The 18,707-nt window shown below is 45.2% G+C and overlaps 1 protein-coding gene across 6 annotated transcripts in view; it reads left to right on the forward strand.

Annotated features, from left to right (window-relative positions):
- PDE5A (phosphodiesterase 5A) overlaps positions 1–18,707 on the forward strand; it is an 869,998-nt gene that overhangs the window by 396,536 nt on the left and 454,755 nt on the right. For all 6 annotated transcript variants that reach the window (XM_078675926.1, XM_078675927.1, XM_078675930.1 and 3 more), the window contains exon 4: positions 9,560–9,631. In XM_078675926.1, the coding sequence (XP_078532052.1) occupies positions 9,560–9,631 (72 nt within the window). The remainder of the gene's footprint in view (positions 1–9,559; positions 9,632–18,707) is intronic.

An 18,707-nucleotide genomic window follows, 5' to 3' on the forward strand; every position in this document is an offset into this window, starting at 1 on the left:
ATGGGAGGTGAATAGAAAGTAGATATGAGAAAGTGATGGGAGAATCCTTATTTCCTGGGCTACAAGTTTTCCTCATCTCTCATCAGGATTCCACTGAGGTCTGTGATGCCACACACCTTCGGCTACCTCTTGGCACTGATTGCTTGTCTGTTACATTTAATTTATGCCCTGGAGGAGGGAGCTATGTTTGGACATCTGACTCTGTCCATAACTTGGCTTGTAGAGATTTGATGTAATTGTCACAATAAAACTCTTTTTTCCATTCATTATTAACTTTGTGCCCTTTGTAAATGCACTATGTGGGTGCTTAATTATCACTACACTCCCCAGAGCCCTCTTATTTTGTTTAGAAATGTTTCACACATTTTCGAAGTCTTTTAAAGAAAGTTTCACACTTTAATAATTTAAGGGACGGCATCTTGGTGTTTGATTGTACTGATCTGTAAATGCCTAATGTCTCTCCAGTAGTTTCTACCTGGGGCAGGGGTGGCTCCTCATTTGAGCAGAGGGGCGTCGCTCCACTAAGGAAAGCCCCAGGCCAGAGATGAAAAATAAAATGGTAATAAAGCTTATTAACTACCACTTTATTTTTCAGCAACACGTACAAACTATGTATCGGGATGTGGCGGGCCATTGCTGCCGAGTGGCGGCAGCAGCAGGGAACTGCGCTCTTTAAAATGCGCATATCCCTTTGTCCGTTCGTCCTGGCGATGGCCGGTCAGACATGCACATTTTAAAGCTCTCTAACCTAGATGTATTAGACATTTGGGTTAGAGAAAGTGCAGGCCTCCAGTACTCTTAGCAGCGTTGAGTGAGGCGGCTCCCTCCTATCCTGGCGCTGTTCTCAAGCTGGTGCGAGCGGTGCCAGGATTGGTTAGGGGAGTTTGCTGGGTCCCCGCGTTGGAGCCTGCCAGAAGACCAAAGGTGGACGTCGCGTTGCAGAGGAAGTCAAGTCTTTTTTTATTAATTTATGTATTTTGGGCACCTGACCCCCCACCAGCCGTCCATGGTAACTGTCACTGGCCTGGGGTAGTTGTACTATCCGAAAAAAGAAAAACACATTTTAGAGGTTCAGGGAGTGCATTTCAGAACATTTCAATTTTTCAGGCGCTCGCACTTTTTTTCTTCTCGAGTACTGTATCACTTCTTCCTAATATTTGGCAGATTTTTGATTGATCCCTAGTGCACTTTTCGTGCCACATATTGGGACTCATTTACAAGCCCATTGCGCCGCCGGAGTGTCACTTTTTTGACACACCGGCGGTGCAGAGTGCAGACCCTTATTTACGAGGCAATGCCACGCCACGCCACTTTGTGTGGCTTTTGATGGCCTCGTAGATATGGAGTAAGGCAAAGCAGTGGAAGTTGCAGCTTTGCCTTACCCTGTGTCAAAGATGTGTTCCCTGGGCATTGCGGTGTGTGTTTCCAAGCAACACCTATGGATTTTGATGCACTCCTAGATTTTCAAGGACTTGTAAAACTGGGAATGCATCAAAAGCCTACACAACCCCAGTGTAGGTGTAATTATAGCACCAGTTGCATTACATGAGGGCACATTCATTTTTGTTAGGCACAGGGAGATTAAGTGATTTGCCCAGAATCACAGGATGTTCAGCATCATTGCAGAGACTCGAACCCAGTTCCCCAGATTCGAGGTCGACCTCCCTAGCCGTTAGACCAACTCCACTTTACTTCTGTTACCAGCCTTGCACAGTTAAAAAAGTAATTAAAAAGTAAATTCACATATGCGTACAGAGAGAGGCTATGGATCGACCCTCTTAATTGGTCTGTTCGTCTGTGACTCACATTTTGCTTCCACCCACGTCAGCATACAGCATGGTCCAGTGGATCAGCCCACATCAGCTGTTATCCCTTTTTCACTGTGAGTGACAGTATTTTGCCTGATCACATATATGCGTCTGTCCAAAAATAAGTGTGTGTTAGTGGTAAGGCTGATTGATCAACACTTTACTTTGCCAATACGTTTCGTTCCGTTCTCCATTTTTTGTATTTTTTTTTAAGTTGGCATGGCGTGTTTAAACCATGTCTTCTAGTTGCAGTAATTCAAAGCCAATACTACATTACCTCAGCGTACCTTGCAAGAGTGCCCTGCATCAATCGCCTCAGAATAGGTGGGAGATCCTTTCCCTACCTGGGACCACTCTATTGGAATAAACTCTCACTAGACCTTCGTCTAGCACACAGCCTAGATATCTTCAAGAGGAAACTAAAAACCTGTCTCTTTAACAGCTAATCCAGCTGCCTGGTTGGTCCCCCACTGCCTAAAGCTGGGACACTCTGCTGAGTAGCTGCACGCTTTACAAAACAGAATATCATAACATAACATACATTGTCTTTGCTACGATAAGAATACTGTGATGCATTACAAATTCAAAATAACCTGCCTGCTAGGAAACATTTGCACTGAGCTATAATAATATATACAATGGTTAATTTTTTTTAAATTCTAAAACGTTTTACAAGCATATGGTCCCCATGCCTAATTGGTGGCTTTGTAGTTTTTAAAAAATGTTTAAGTCCGGCCTTTGAGACCCCTATAACTGTCTTGCTAAACTATTGGTTTTTCCCACAAAACATACAAATTATGCATGAGTAGAGGGGGCTTTTTGTCAACAATTGATTTATTCAATTTTCATTCTTATTTTGCTTCCAAGCACCAGATCATACAGCACGGGTCAGCTCAATCTACCTACTAGTTTCCTTCACTTTGAATCTGTGCACATTGTTCTCATCCACCTAAAATAGTTCCTTTCTCTGCAAGTGGAAAGCTGGTTCAAAGTGTGCTTTTTATTTATTTGTTATAACTTAAAAATGCAAGCAGTTTTTTTCCTCAACTCCTGTGTGAAGTTTGTTATTAAGTGTCTAAGTGGCATTTTAACATAGTAGCTCCTGTGATTTGAAGGGTTGTATGACGTACAATGCATGCTACAACAACCAGGGCCGTTTCTAGGTGTTTTGCCGCCCTATTAAAAAATGCCACCCCCTCCCTTTTACTACGATCTCTCTCGCCTCAGTCATCCAGGCTAGAAGAATTATTCCATGTACCTGGAGAACACTGTATAGGCAACAGACGCTACTACATACATTTCCTCTCTCAGCATCATTGTAAACGCACCAGCCAGAGGGAACCCTTCCCAGCTCTGGTAGAAGGTCGAATCATGTGAGATCTCCAGGGACACAGTTCTGCCAACCCTTTGCACCAATCACTACTCTCTAAGCCCTATTGGTTCAATGTCTCCATGTCTACCTTATTTTATTTATTAGGCCTAGCTAAACGCAGCAGCTTCGGAAAGACCTTTTGTAGCCAAGTCTACAAAATGTCCACAGAGTAGCCCAGAGGAGCATTTCCCTCTCTCAACTCTTGCTACTGGATGTTCAATGTACCACTCCTGCTTCCACTGCAATGCAGGACGGATTATTGTACATCTCAAAAGCACAGAGAATTCTTGCGCATTATATGTGTGCATTGCACACAGAAAGAAAATAGTTTTGTTTTTATCTGTGCATAAGGCTTCTTTGCCCTTTTTGTCAGGAAATGTGCGTGAGTCATACACACACATATTTTCAAAAACGTCTATCCACACAGCCCAGGAATCTAAAATATAATAGCATTGGCTAAACAAAGAGGTCTGGCATTGCATGAAGCACAGGCACTCACACATACAGTTTAAATATTTTGCACACATACAGTTTAAATATTTTGCACATTAACATCAGTTCTATTGGCTTTGCCAAAGCTTGTGGCATGAGAATATCAGGTAAAATGGTAAAGACGGAGAAAAGACTGGCCAGAGACAGCCTGCTTCAAAGATAGAGGGCGCCTAAGTGGCATATGCTACGCCGTTTTAGAAGCTGGTAGTAATTGACTACTAAAATAGGGTTTGTATCTATTAAAACAGTTCAGTTTCATTCGCTGTTTGCCACTGTAAAACGTTCTGTATATCTGACCTCACTTTCATTAGATTGCGATTTATTTGCGTTGGGCTGTCAGCTTGCGCCTCTAATGAGCTGACATTTACCATTCACCACCCTGTCCACCCACCAGAAGCCCCAGGTACCTCAGTTTACCTCATGTGCAAGCCAGCTCCCTAAAACTCTCATTCAAAAATCAACTAAATATTCCACAGGAAGCGTATCATTCATTGAAGGGACCCAGCCTCGCCCACATGCACAGTGGTGGCGGGAATCTATCACCTCACAGACTGGAGCCAAGGCCTGCCGCCTGGACATAGGGCCACTGCCGCCAATCCCAATGCCCGCTATTTTATGATTTTTGGGTTAGGGCCTGCTGCTGTAACAAACAAACGAAACCCATGCCAACAACATCCATATCCCTCACAGTTGTGCGCCCGTCTCTGGGGCCGTGAGGACCAATACGAGCTCAGACTCACTCACAGGCCTCTTTTAAAATTACAAGTAAGGATTCATTACAAATATTTTGCACGTTCGCAGTCGCACGCAGCGGGCCTGCATAATGATGTTCTAACTTCTTACTCACCTGTGCTCGGGTGAAACTGTCACATCCACAAGCAAGTCCGCTCTAGCAGAACAGACCCCAGAATCAGAAGTGCAGTTTGCAGGCTCCGAGGCTCGTGGTGCACTACTGGCCTCAGTTACACGCTTCGCGCCACCACCGGCACTACTACCAGGGTGAGAGTCTGGGGTCTCAAGCGGGAGCCGAGGACTCGGAGTGGACGGCAGCCGACCGGGACAGGTCTGTGTTGTTGTGGGGCACTGGCAGCAGTCAGCAGGTCAATTCTACATTAGCCAGCAGCGCCAGACACACAGTCTGGCCGTCCCCTGTGCACCGACAGCGAGAGGGTGGTGCACGTCACCGTCAGTGGATTGGCCAAAATTATGATGCCCAGGGCCATCATTGGTAGCGCTAGCCCGCACTACTAGATTGACGGCACTGGGGAGCTACCCACACATACAACAATACACTGGTAGTGTGTACCGCCCGCCCACTCCTCTCCACACAGACCGCTATGCACCACTATGCTAGGGTGCGCGCAGCAATGTACAACAGTTATAAAGCAGGTGCCCTTGCACTCCACTTATAGGTGCTGCTGCTGCCTGCATGTTTTTTGCCGCCCCCCCGCCTAGTCCTGCCTAATGGCAGAAACGTCCCTGACAACAACGCATGTCGGAACCACGCGATCTCAACTACAACTGCATCTTTGGCACGCATGCTTTTACCACGCTATTTTGTGGTAAAGACATTATTGATAATGGGACATGTGTGGTAAAGATCACACCACTGCCCCCAACCGTGAAAACTGTCCCTTTTATCCCATCCGCCCTGAGCTCTAAAAACTGACCCCAGGACCTAAAAACGACCCCAACCGCAGCCCTTTGCCCAGAGCCCTAAAAACGGATCTCTACCCCTGAAAACTACCCAACCCCAAGCCCTAAAACCTGGACCACTGCCCTATAAACAACCCTGACCCCCGAGCCCTAAAACTACCCCCACCCTGAAAAACTACCTCATCCCCTCAAAACCTGGCTGTAGCCCCACTTACCTGACTGCGTCCTCTCCCGTTCCTTCCTCTTCCTGCCTGCTCATTCCAGCATCTAGACCGAGCACTGCCTTAACCTTGCATATGCATGGTTGAGGCAAGCGTGGTTCTACTTGCAGGGAAACGGCACGCATGGCTCAGCCTGTATTGTTAAGGCAGTTACCCATGATTTGAGTGCTTGGTTAGATGTTGGTTTATCGTTGTCTCCTTCACAAATAATAATAATGAAATATATGTCATAAATGAAAAAAAGCTTGTTGATTTTTTTTAAAATCCACTAGCATAAAACCTTTACCATTGTATATTTTTTCAATTAATTTTTATTATTTGAAGCATAAGGCAACTTATAGGTGACTATATATTTAGTTTTTTTCCATTTTTATGGCATACGCTACAATAGAAATTTACCATTGCTCCAGCTTACTAAGGCCAGACCTGTTGGCTACGCCAGTACTTGTTATTTTTATGGCAAATGCCTGCAATACAAGTCAGAAACCATTGACAAGTTTGCTAGGGCCAGGTCTATTGGCTTTTTATCAATGCTTATTCAGTTAGCAGTTTGTTCCTCCATTTCAAAGCCACTGCTTGCCCATGTACATAAAAAGCTTCAAATTCATGTAGTTGTCCCTCCCTGCAAATGTGCACCCTAATCCCTAAACCCTAATAAGGGCTAACCGAGCCAGGGTTCTTTTGCAAGTAGGGTGTGGTTAAAGTCCGTTACACTCGCACAAGAAGGGAGTGGTAAGGTTGAATGTTTGAGGCTGTGACTTCAGTGTCTGATTGTGAGACTGTGACTTCCAGCTGAGTTGCTGGTGCTATCAATTTGGGAGTTAAGAACCAAAAAGCGATTTTTTTGCCACAGACTAAACTTCACCATGTCAGTTGTCTGGTTACAAAATATGTGCAGATGGAAGATCCTTAACCCCGTTTCAAAAGGTTATCATGTCAGTATCAGCTGATCACCTTTAAATTACATGCTTATATTCTATCTGATAGAAAATAGTGTTCCTACTGTGAAGAAGTGATGGTGGATTCAGATAATGTCAAACAGCTCATTCCATCATTGCAAGAACACGTCTGCAACCTCTCTTGTTCCAACAAATTCCCTCCTGTTTTTCCTTCCTGGACCTCAATAACTGCTGCAACTTCCCGTATTCCTACACATTCCCATGTGTTACTCCTTCCCAGACTCTTTTGCTGCAAAGCCCCTTTTGTTTTTCATTCCTGTAACTATATAGCCTCTGGAACTTTTCTTGTTCCTACAAATCCACTCTTGTGATCCCTTCCTGGTCTTTGGTATCTGCTGCAACTCCTCTTTTTGCTACAAATCCCCTTTTGTTATTCCTTCCTGGACCTCGATGGCTGCTATTGCCGTAGCTACTGCTACTGGCACCATTTGGGTAGGTTGGTTATCTGCACATCAATGTTCTTTTCCATCCACAGTTCTTTTTTGGTTTCACACAAGGCACACTCAAGCTGCTGTGAAGTATCACCAAAAGTGTAAGATCTCTTCTATACCTTTTACACTAAGAACCTCTGTCTAAACCATAGGTACCAAAAGCACATCCGTTCAACTTGGTCCTAGGATGCATGCCATGCCAGCAGGCTGGCTTTTGGTGCTTGCAGTGCCAGCATTCTCTCTGCTTACAATCAGGGGCGGCTCCTCCAGTTGAGCGGAGGAGCGTCGCCTCACTAGCCCCAGAGCTGAAAAATAAAACGGTAATAAAGTTTATTTACTACCGTTTTATTTTTTCAGCAACCCGCCCCCGAACTGAATTTCTGGACGGGGCAGGGGCAGTGCTGCCACGTGGCAGCAGCAGGGAGATGTGCTCAAAATGCGCATGTCTGTTTGGCCGGCCGTCTTGGGACGGCCAGCCAGACATACGCATTTTAAAGTTCTCTAACCTAGCTGTCTTAGACAGCTAGGTTAGAGAAAGAGCAGGCCTCCAGTACTCCTAGGAGCACTGGGAGAGCCTGCTCTATCCAATCCTGGCACTGCTTTCATGGTTTAAAAGCATCTCCAGGATTGGGTAGTGCAGGCACCCGAGGGAGGAGGTTGTTGCGCTACGTAGGTAAGTGGATTTATTTAATTTAATCTGTTTTTGCCCAAACCCCACCGTTTCACTACCCTCGGTACAAGCCAGCCACCACTACTGACAATAGTAATGGGCACAGCCGGGGATTAGAAAATTGGGGGGGTCTCTCAAAGAGGCATGGGCGATATAATTAAGGGCGTGGCTTAAAACATTTATGCTAAAAAAATCTGTGCTCAGCTCAATGTACCTCCCAACTGGAATGTTACTGCTTCTGTTATTGCCTCCACATATATAATACAACAAGTAACATTACACCTACAACAAGCCAGGACTATTGGCTTTGTCAAAGGCTGTTAGTAGTATAAGATAAATATACCACATGCATACATAAAACTATGGCTTTGTTGTATATAATATTGAAAATGCTTCAGTTCTTGCGCAAGAGGTTGTGGTGTAATGACTAGAGCTGCCAACTTCGGAGTTGAGGAAGCCGGTTTGAGTCTCAGCGTCAGCTCAACATCCTGTGTTTCTGGGCAAATCACTTAATTGCCCATGCCTACCAAAAAATAAATGAATATATCCTTGTTGGTGCTCATGTAAAGCACTTCACGTTTTGCAATATAAAACTGCACAAAAATTAAAGTTACATCATAAAAATGAACTGCTGCAGAGTTAGGAATTATTTTTCTATTCTGAGAGTGATGGCGAAAATAGAGGGAACGATAGAGCCCCCTCTCGGCACCTACTTTTAAGAACTGCCGGTGCAGCCCCCTTAAAGCCCTGGCTTTGTTGCATATAATATTGACAATACTTCGTTCTGAAATGATGAGACTGTAAAAAAACAATAAGGAGTCTCCTTGAAGTTACCTCAAAGGCAGTGATGGGTGGCATTGCTGCAGTGTTAAGAATTTTTTGTTTCACCCTGGGGGTGAGGGCAAAAATAGGGAGCCCGATAGAAGTCCGTATCGGCACCTGCTTTTTAGAACTGCTGATGCTGAGCACCAGCAAGACCCGGCCCACTTAAAGCCCTGGGCACAGCGACAACGCTGGTAACACCACACTATAAACTCCAACATTCTGCGTTGTATCAATCCTAACGGCCATGTTATTAACCCCTTGCGTGCTGGTGACAGAATGGTTCCGTCGCGGCCCGGCCGCCGCGCCTGCGTGGCGCCGATTTCCCGCCTGCGCGGCGCGTTCTATTGAGCGAGCGGGCCGTGACGGAACCATTCCATCACAAGCACAGCGCCACCGCCGCTCGTGACGGAGTGGTTCCGTCACAAGCATGGCAGCGCTGCGTGGCCCCCCCTGCCCCCTAGGCCAAGGGGTTAAATACTATACATTTTGATGGTGCACCTCTTAATCGCATGCGCGCTGCGGCGATTTTCGCGCTACGCGGCTTTTTTCAAAAAGCCGCGTTACATGACGAGCTCAGCTCGTCATCAGCGTGCGAGCGGCGCAACTGATGACGAGCTGAGCTCGTCATCAGCGCCAAAGGGGTTAATGCTGGCATCATGAGCAGCTGATGTTGAAGCCCGTGACTAACATTCAGAATAATGGCAAATGAAGAGCTCTGGCCCAGAATGAGCACAATTTAACCAAAATTATGGATTCGAAAAAGAGCAAACAGAGGTTGTGACCCTTCTTTTAAGGTTGCAACATTTCTACTAATGAAACAAAATGAGGAGGAGATGTACAAATTAGCAAAAGGACCCACAACCGTTACAAAGTAAGATCATTTTTAACCAGTACCAAGAATTGTCGAACATCGAATCCAAAAGTCATAATTCATGACTCGCGTGGCGAAGCAGACCCCACTTTTTATAAAATGCCATAAACCTAGCGATTTAATTAGCCCTCTTGTTGAAGTTTAAAATGCGTTTTATGTTCACTGCAGCCTCTTGAAATTCCCTGTTGCTGGGCCTGCACTGTACACGAGCAGGATGGAAAACAGGCTGACTCGCCTTTCATTCTATCCCACAGGTTGTTGGTGTGGCGCAAGCTATCAACAAAAGATCTGGAAGCAGCGGAACCTTCACCGAACAAGATGAAAAGGTACAGCATGTACTTTGCACTCTGCAGATATTTCATTGTCAGGGGAGCGGGTTGGGAGAGAGAGGGTGGGGTTAAGAAAATATCACAAGGTCAACAAAAGCCACTGGTGGCTAATTATTTCCTTAAACATTATTCCTGGTACTCTTTCTGCGTTTAGGAGGCTGTACATGGTGTTTTTCCATTTTACTGCATATACTACATTTGTTTCCAAGTTTAAAAAGCCCTCTGATGATAGACTACCAGTCTTTTTTTAGTGTCAACTGCTACATGGTTTTAGACCAGGGGTCTCCAGCCTTTTCTGTTACAAGAGCTACTTATGTCCAAGAAAATTATCCCGAGCTACTAATACTAGTGATGTAAAAGTGACCATCCCATCCAACAGTGTCAGCAAGGTTTCCAGCAGTAATGTAAAAAAGGCTTTGACAATTTTACCTGAACTAGGACATAGGTAGTACATACACACCATAGCTACGATCCCCTGGCAGCGTGGTATAACTAGGAATAATAAACCTCTCCAACTCAAATAATAGCTTTAAGCACATTTTTAAAATTCAACTCTTTTTCTTCAATCATCAGCTTATGAGTGGTGAAAATACACATATTTTTGTCTTGAATACATGCTTTTTAATTTGGTATAAATATAATAATTCAACCATGCAAAAGGCTGCATACAGGCGAGCTACTCACATGTAGCTGGAGAATTTACTCACTGGAGCCACCTGTTTTAGACTGTTTCCAAGGTAGATTGAGTGGCATTGTTCTCTAATAAACGTAAGTCTACATTAGACCTCTGTTTAGTTGTAGACATATAAATTGACAAGATTTTCAAAGAATTCCGGGATTACTCTCAAATATAAGTAGCTACGTTTGCATAATTGCAAAAAGTGTACACTTTTGAATGTGTAAATTATGTAAACAATAGTGCATTTGCTAAACTTTTTTTTTCCCTTACACAAAGAAAATACTTGCCTATTCCTACCAGTGAAATGGATTAACCCATTCCCTTGGCAGGAGTAAATCTTCAACCAGTTCTTGTGCAGGAATGGACCAAGAAAAGTATTGCAAATGATAACAAACTCATCCGTTTGTGCTTGTGCCCAAATTTCCATGTAATGCCCACTTCTCACTCATGGCAACAGATTAGGAGCAGTTCTTCTCCCATGTAATAGTATGCCATGCTGGTGGTAATATGTGTGAGTGAACGGGATATGGGTGTAAATGAATGTATTGTCCCTGCAAAACATGTATTTGCATTCATAAATAAAGCCATCTGTACTTGTAAGTTGAAAGTATACATACAAATGGCTTTGTAAGCCAGGTTCGTTGTGTGCTCTCAATCCTATTATACCTCGAGCTAGCAGTTACATTTCAACCTACTGAAATTACAGTTGGCTTGAAAACATCAAAAACATTTTATTTATTTTATTTATTTATTTTATTTTTGGAGTTTTATATAGCGCTTACAAGACCTAAAAGGGTATCAGAGCGCTTTACAGCATACATGTAAAGAAACATAAACATTAGAATACAGTGAGTAGCATCAGAGTGCTGGAGGTCCTATAGATCAATGTGATTGATCAGATGCATGGAGATGACGCTTGAGGAGAAATTCTTTTAGTTGTCTCTTAAAGTTCGTGAAGGAGGGATTGGTTCTGAAGTGGATAGGGAGAGAATTCTAGATTTTTGGGGCGTTCCCTGAGAAAGGGCGGAAGAGGGCTTTTTGTTTTTGTCTTTTTGGGGGGATTAAGAGGAGCGAATTGGAGCTTCTTAGGTTTCTTGATTGTCCAGCTTTTGGGAGTTTGGCTGTGAGGTAGTCCGGTTTGCCCATGTGTAAGGCTTTATGGGTGAGACAGGCAGTTTTGAAAGCGCAGCGTGCTTCGATGGGTAGCCATTGTAGGGTCTGTAATGCAGGGGTGATGTGGTCGTATTTCTTGGTACCTGTGGCCATTCTTGCTGCTGCATTTAGGGTGGTTTACATGGGGGCTATGTGTGTTTTAGGTGTCCGAGTTAGTGTGGCATTTCCATAGTCTAGTCTGGACAGAACTAGAGATTGGGTTGCGATTTTTAGGTCATTGGGGAGTATGAAAGGTTCGATTTTGTTGAGGAGTTTTAGGTTGTAGAGGGCGCCTTTTGCGGTGGAGTTCATGTGGGAGCTCATGTTGAGATTTATGTCTAGAGAGATCCCTAGTGATTTAGCTGTTTTCGCTGGAGTAAGTTTGCAGTTTAGAGAGTCAAGGTTGTTTATTCATTCTTGGATCTAAGGGGGTTGTTCATGATTGGAGAAGACAAGGAATTAGTTTTTTCTAGGTTGAGTTTGAGGTGGTTAAGTGTTAGCCAATTTTCTACTTTAGAAAGTGTGGAGTTGAGTCGAAGAATTTCATCGAGGGAGGATACCTCGAGGTACAGCTGGGTGTCGTCAGCATAGAAGTGGTAGGTGATGTTTGCTTGTTTTAGAATGGTAGTGAGCAGTTCTATGTAAATGTTGAAGAGTTTGGGGGAGAGGACTGAGCCTTGAGGGACACTGAGTTGAAGTGGAGGTGTGGGAGATCCAGTTTTTGATCTTTACGATTTGGGAGCGGTTATGTAGAAATGAGGAGAACCATTTTAGGACGCTACCATCTGCTCCGATACGCTTTTGTGCAACCAAGTACAACTAAGGTGAGCAGAAAGTTGTATTTTTTGGCATAAGTCACAGATCCTGATTAACAAAATAAGGATTTGCAGATTTTTTTTTACACGGATGAATTTCGATTACAATTGGGAAAAAAACTCCCTGTATGATGAAGTGTGTGCAGTTGTAGGTTGTAGGTTTAAGGGTGAGGGTTTCAACATGAATGTTTTGAGAGAATTCTCTAGAAGTGGTCATGAGGAAAGTAGTGGAAACTGGTTCAGATCTAGGAAGAACCAATCAAAACAATGAATGGGGACAGATGGGTTTCCGATCCTCCCAGAAAATAGGAGTGTCCAGTCTTGTCCTGTCCCCAGCATGCACCATAGCACAGCTGGCTCCATGACCCCATATAAAGAGGAACCCCAGAATGGTCACTTTAGCAGATGAATATGTGCATCATCTCAAAACAGCCCCTGGGGACGATGAAGTCAAGGGGAGTGAGTTCACATCATCATTCATGTGCCCTCTTTCTTGCACTCATCACTGTTTACTCAAAAACTAGGGGGTCTATTATAATGGCGGGCGGATCACCACTGCCCGTATGGAGGTGGTGATCCGCCCGCCATTATACTCCGCCCGCATGCCAGTTACCCCTGCCTGATTATGTTGGCTGGGGTTACCGCGGCGAAAGACCGTCCACTGCTTATCCGCCCGGTCGATGAGTCGACCGGGCGGAAAAGGTTTGAATATGGTGGCGGTGTCTGTTAGATACTGCCATCCATATTACAATGCATGCGGGGAAAAGCCTTTCCGTGGCGGCAGAAAGGCATGCAGATTTAGCACTTGGGGGCCCGTTGCGGGCCCTCAGGATGTTGGGGGTGGGGGGGTACATGAGGCTAAATATGGTACGCACGGACAAAGTGGCAGGCACCGCGCGGTGCCTGCACCTTGTGCATGCCAATGCACAAAGTGCATTCCCAGCATTGTGGCGGGCGGTGCTGTGAGCATCACCCGCCACAATGCTGGGAATAGAGGATGCCACCACCACGGTGGCGGTGGCAGTGGCATCCTAATTGCTGATGCGTGACCGGGGCACCACTGGCGGCCGGTCTCAGCACAACTAGGGTGGCAGGTGGACGGAAGTCCACCCTCCATCCTAATAGGCCCTCTGGTTTGCAATGTGTGACTAGTAGCCATAATGACCGGTGTACTGGATATGATTGATCACTTTTCTACACACACATGTTGTGATGTTTGTGTTCATTAATAATTTCATAATGCCTTTAAAGACTGAACATCGTAACTCTCATTAAATTAACAGAAAGGAGGACTCTCTTGCCAATGCCTGTGATTCCAGTAGACTTCACCTCTTATTGTAAAGACTGCACCATAAAAAAAAGTATAAATATTTTAGCATCTCTCTGGTCAGCCTAAGGAGCTGACGGCAGTATGAAGTCAAGGCTGAGGGGCAGGGGCGGTGGGTGACATCTGAAAGCGGTGGGGCGCAAAGTGATTTGCATACAGCGGCGTAGCGAGCGCGCGCAGCGCGCGAGCCCGAAACCCATAAGGGGGGTTTGGGGGGATAACCCCCGCCAAGAAAATTTTGAAAAAAAAGCAGAAAAATCGTGCATTTTCAAGCTAATTTGAGAAAGCAGGAAGGTTAATAAAGCAATTGTGAAAGTGCAGTTATTACATTTAATAGATGGCATAACATAGGTAGCTGCTTATTCAGTATAACCACAGAGCTTCATACATTCCGTCCTATTACGCTCAGGTGCTGAATTCGGACTATAAGACTTTCATGAAAATCTCAGCTCTAAGAGTAGAAGAAGTTGCACATCAGTTGGGAAACAGCCTTCACAAAACATTGGTGACGGACAAGTGCTGACACGCCAACTGCATTTTCCTGAACAACGAATCATTGTAACAGTCATTGCAGAACCAAAGCTTTACTAAGTATTAGATCAATACTTTATTGTGATATGCTTCAGGAAAGCAGGCACCACTCAGTTATGCCTGCTTGATATATTTGCACAACCGCAACATCGCAATCAATTCATAAGTGTTGAACTGCTAGTAGAAATATATCATATGAGGAACTTCCACAGTTCTGCCGCTGACCTGGCCGTGTTTTCATCAGCCGTGTCCACCTTCATCCCATTCATAGCATTTGTATTCGTAGAACGCATACATTCCAGAGAAGATACCACCAGGTAGACTCAGTGACTCGTAGAACATTTCCCCTGGTTTCGCTTGCACTAGTGCATACATGAATGCCTCCACAGGAGCACGCACCTGCAGTGGTGCAGCACGCACCTACGCATGCATCTGCACCAGCGCTCTACCTGCACTGCATAACATGTTCACTCGTATCACAACAGCACTGCACTTCACACCCTGAACCTTACACTGTAGTTGTAAGTTAACCACTGCAGTGGCCCCACTCACCCCAAGATTAAATAGAAGGATACCTCACAACGGCGATTGCCTCCCTCTGGCCTCAAATCACCTTTTGGTGCTCCCCTCCCTCTTACTGTACAGGGCTGAGTATCTCTCTCCAAAATGGTGATGCTCCCAAGACTCCTATACTATTTCACTAACTTGCCGGTGGGTATTCCCAGGAGCACATTCAAATTACTGAATGCACTGCTCGGTGGCCTCATCTGGAACAAGGGGAGGCGCAGAGTAGCCCTGACCAAACTGCAGCTCCCAACAGAGCGAGAGGGTTGGGCACCCCGGTCCTTGAGCACTACTACCTAGCAGAACAACTACAGCTGCCTACCTGCTGGCTGACGGGCACCATTTAGCAGATATAGACATGGAGCCCAAGAAGAGGGCACTTCGAGTTGTGCAAAAACTATTTCTCTCCAAAGCAGTGCTGCCCATGCCCTGTAGCAGCCTCCCAAGAATGGCATACAATAGCTTCAGAAAGGCACTGGGAGTCATGCTGGAAATGCCACAATATGCTCTGGAGACCCCCCCATGCTCCATTGAGGCCTTCTGGGTGCAAATAGGTCAGGAGGAAGTGCAACTCTGGGAATCAGAGACTTGAGGGGGTCCTCATTCCCTCTGACCAACAGATGGAGCCCACGGACCACCCGGCGGGCCAATCCTGACTGGTGAAGAATTGGCTTGGTAGTTTGGTCTGCCCTGTTCCCATGATGCACTGGGCCAGGGACAGACTAATTTGCATATAGCCAGGTTCTGAGCTGGGATGGGGCAGTGAGATAAATAACGGTGATGGATCAAGCCCTGATCTTTGGACTGGGTAAGAGTGGTCTGCTTAATTCAGACACTCTGTTCATCACCACCCCCTTTTCTGAATCAATCCTGACGTTTAGGCAGCTAACTAGAGAACTGAAGTGACTGTGGAGCATAGTAGAGACACACATAATACACAGAGGGTGTTGGCCACCTGGCTTACTATGGTCCTTTTATGTGAAACCCAGGACCAACAGATGTCGCTCAGACGGGCTTGGGAGAATGATATTGGCCGCAAGCTGACCCAGATGGAATGGGATAGAATACCTCCTCAGAAGGTTTCCTGCAATGCCCATTTCCAATATATACTACATAACATCCTACATAGGGCACACCTTACCCTGGCCACGCTATACAAAATCTACCTTGAGACATCACCCAACAGCTCATGCTGATTCGCACTGGAGCTGACAGGTTACATATGTTCTGGAGCTGCCAAATTGCCCGCACCCTTTGGACAGAGGTCACAGACACCATTACCAAAGTTACAGGCCGCATGGACCTAAACTGTATAGCCAGCAACCTAATGAACCGATATAAACATCATACGTTTGGCGGTGCCTCTAATCACTTTATTGTCCTGGCATTTCTAATGGCACATCAAATTATTGCAACGTACTGGAAAGCAAGCGCACTCCCGGGTGAGGCAACTTTGAAATGAGGCAGAGCGGAAGCCACTAAGCTCTGCCGGGAAGAAGCTTGTGGATTACGGAAGTGCCCATCGTGTCCGTATGGGACGACTTACTCGCCACCTTTCAGGGACCAGGAGACAGTAACACCACCTCTGACTAATCAGGCACACCGTGAAACAGACCATTTGGGGCATTCTGCCAACAAAGCCCCCACTCCCTTTTTTTCCACCTTAGCACTCACCCCTTCTCGCTAATTTCCCCACCATCAGCGCCAATGATTTAAGGACAGGGTCTCTGCACTGTACACGCTGCATCAGAGCAAGCCCCTCGAGTCTTTGATAGACCACAGGCAAGAATGCACAATACTACCACGAACTACACGACACTCAAGGCTTTTCCAAAGCTCACAGGTTGATGGGTTGTCATGTTAATCAAACGTGCACTGCCATGACATTCTGCAAGAACATTTGTAAGTACTGGGCATGCTGCAATATGCCTTTGATTGGGGTCTTCAAGAGCTGGATATGTGATGATACTGGAGTTTAAGGATTGACGAGGGAGAACAGGTCTTGGTGCCTTCTTGGAAATGGTCAAATTGAGTTTTGGGAAATGCTCATTTAGCCAATGTTATTATTGTTTTGATATAGTTTCTCTTATTGTTCGAATTGTTTGTTCTAGCTCTTTATGGACATGCCCATTATGTTTTATACTTTATGCAGAAAACAGGGCGTGGAGTTCCGGGTGTGCACGTATTTTTCTTTTGTTTGCACTTATTAGCATGTCAAGGTTTATGGTTGTGCTGGCTATTAGTGTTGAATGTCAACACGATGCCTGTTGTCCTTTGTTGAAAAGCTGCAGGATGGTATAGTAGGCAAAATGATCTAGGGTGTGGATGTTGAAGAGATGCCAAAACCGAACGTTTTGCAAAGTTGTTTGGGAGGGAAGATGGAGCTCTGCCAATTTGTTTAGGAAAAAAGGTGAGAAAAGTGGTATGGCCAGTTGGCCCTTGTTTGGGTGTTACCTGAAAACAGAAACTCTTTAGTGATCATCTGGCGGAGTGTATGGCCAACCCTCTGCAACTGACTGGCAAAGTGTGGGTTGCGGACAGACGAGGATTACCATTAATGCCTAAATAAACCTTAGAATAAAGCTTAAAATCCATGCCGGGGTAATTTGCCCCAACATTGTCAGGAACGTGAAAACCACAATTTACACAGACCGACCAGTGCAAAAACAACATTTCTGCTGGTTGGTCGGCACAATATTGATGCAAAGTCAGAACTGGGAGGTATGAAAAATGCTGGCACGCACACACACACACACACACACACACGCTCACACACGCTCACACACACAAACACACATCCCTGGGACATAAAGCACACAGTGTTGCATAGGAAGGCCTGCAGAACTCGCCCAGACGGTCTCACTCAAACATATATTCCCCCCCTTTCTTCCTCCGGGATCATTCGCTTCTCATCAGCTGCTGGCCGGATTGCCAGAAATCAGATAAAACCAGGCAAGACATTCAATGGCACAGTTATCAAAAGCACATGCTGGGGGCAAGATAGAGGCAGATGACAGGGCAACCATCGGTTCGAGTTTGTGCTAAATAAAACTCTACACAAAAAAGATCTTGGACCCTGTACTCCTGTTGTTCCTCCCTTTCTCTTTTGCCTCACTGAGAACGTATGCAAACCACTCTCATGCCAGTATCTCGAGTGCCTCTCTTGTGGAGAAAAATTACTCGCAGCAACTGAAAAACTGTAATTTGCATAGCACAATTAATGTTGTGACAATTAAGCATATTTCTCATAAGGAAAATTGCCTTCCCTTACACTAAATGAGAAATTACAACTGGAACTTGAAGGCCAACAAGAGACATCCTTTGCATAATGCACCCTTTTGAGGCACACGGATCCTAGTTCAGTATATTGAATGAATGCTTAAAAGGGCTGGCTTAGCAAGGTTCTTTATTATTTTAAAAAACATGAGCACACAATTTTATAATCAAACACACTGCGAGGACTCAGACCTCTGACCCAAGATTATAGACTTCTCTGCAGTGTGGGCTCAACCCACCGAGCTATCTTATCTAGGACACAGTGGACGGAGGAGAGGGAGGAGAGTTTTTTTTTTATAGCCATACATGTGATGATGGTTAAGGAAAGAAACGGCAGGGGATGAATGAAACCTCCCATACTAAAGTAACGTTTTAAAAATGTTGGTCAGACACGGGACCAACAATACACTTAGCAAGAGTAACGATGGGTGCCAAGTTGGGTGCCACGTGCATCCCTTCAGTTACAATGGCTCAGCAAGTTGAGCACTCACTGCTGCCATCCGTCTGCGACTTACAACCCGACTCCTAAGCTAGAATCGCCAGGTTTCCATCACTTTGAGACTAATATAGTCATTACATTCGATTTGCTTACAGAAGACTTAGTGTAGAAGACAAATCTGTTTTTGTAGAAATAATGCTGATTTAAAAACAGCCATGCTCTAGAGGCCACCTTGCTGCACAGAATCATTTTATGCACATACACAGCATGGACCATCTGCAGAAGCAAAC

This window comes from Lissotriton helveticus, chromosome 2_1, assembly GCF_964261635.1.
Source record: "Lissotriton helveticus chromosome 2_1, aLisHel1.1, whole genome shotgun sequence".
NCBI classification, from domain to species: domain Eukaryota; kingdom Metazoa; phylum Chordata; class Amphibia; order Caudata; family Salamandridae; genus Lissotriton; species Lissotriton helveticus.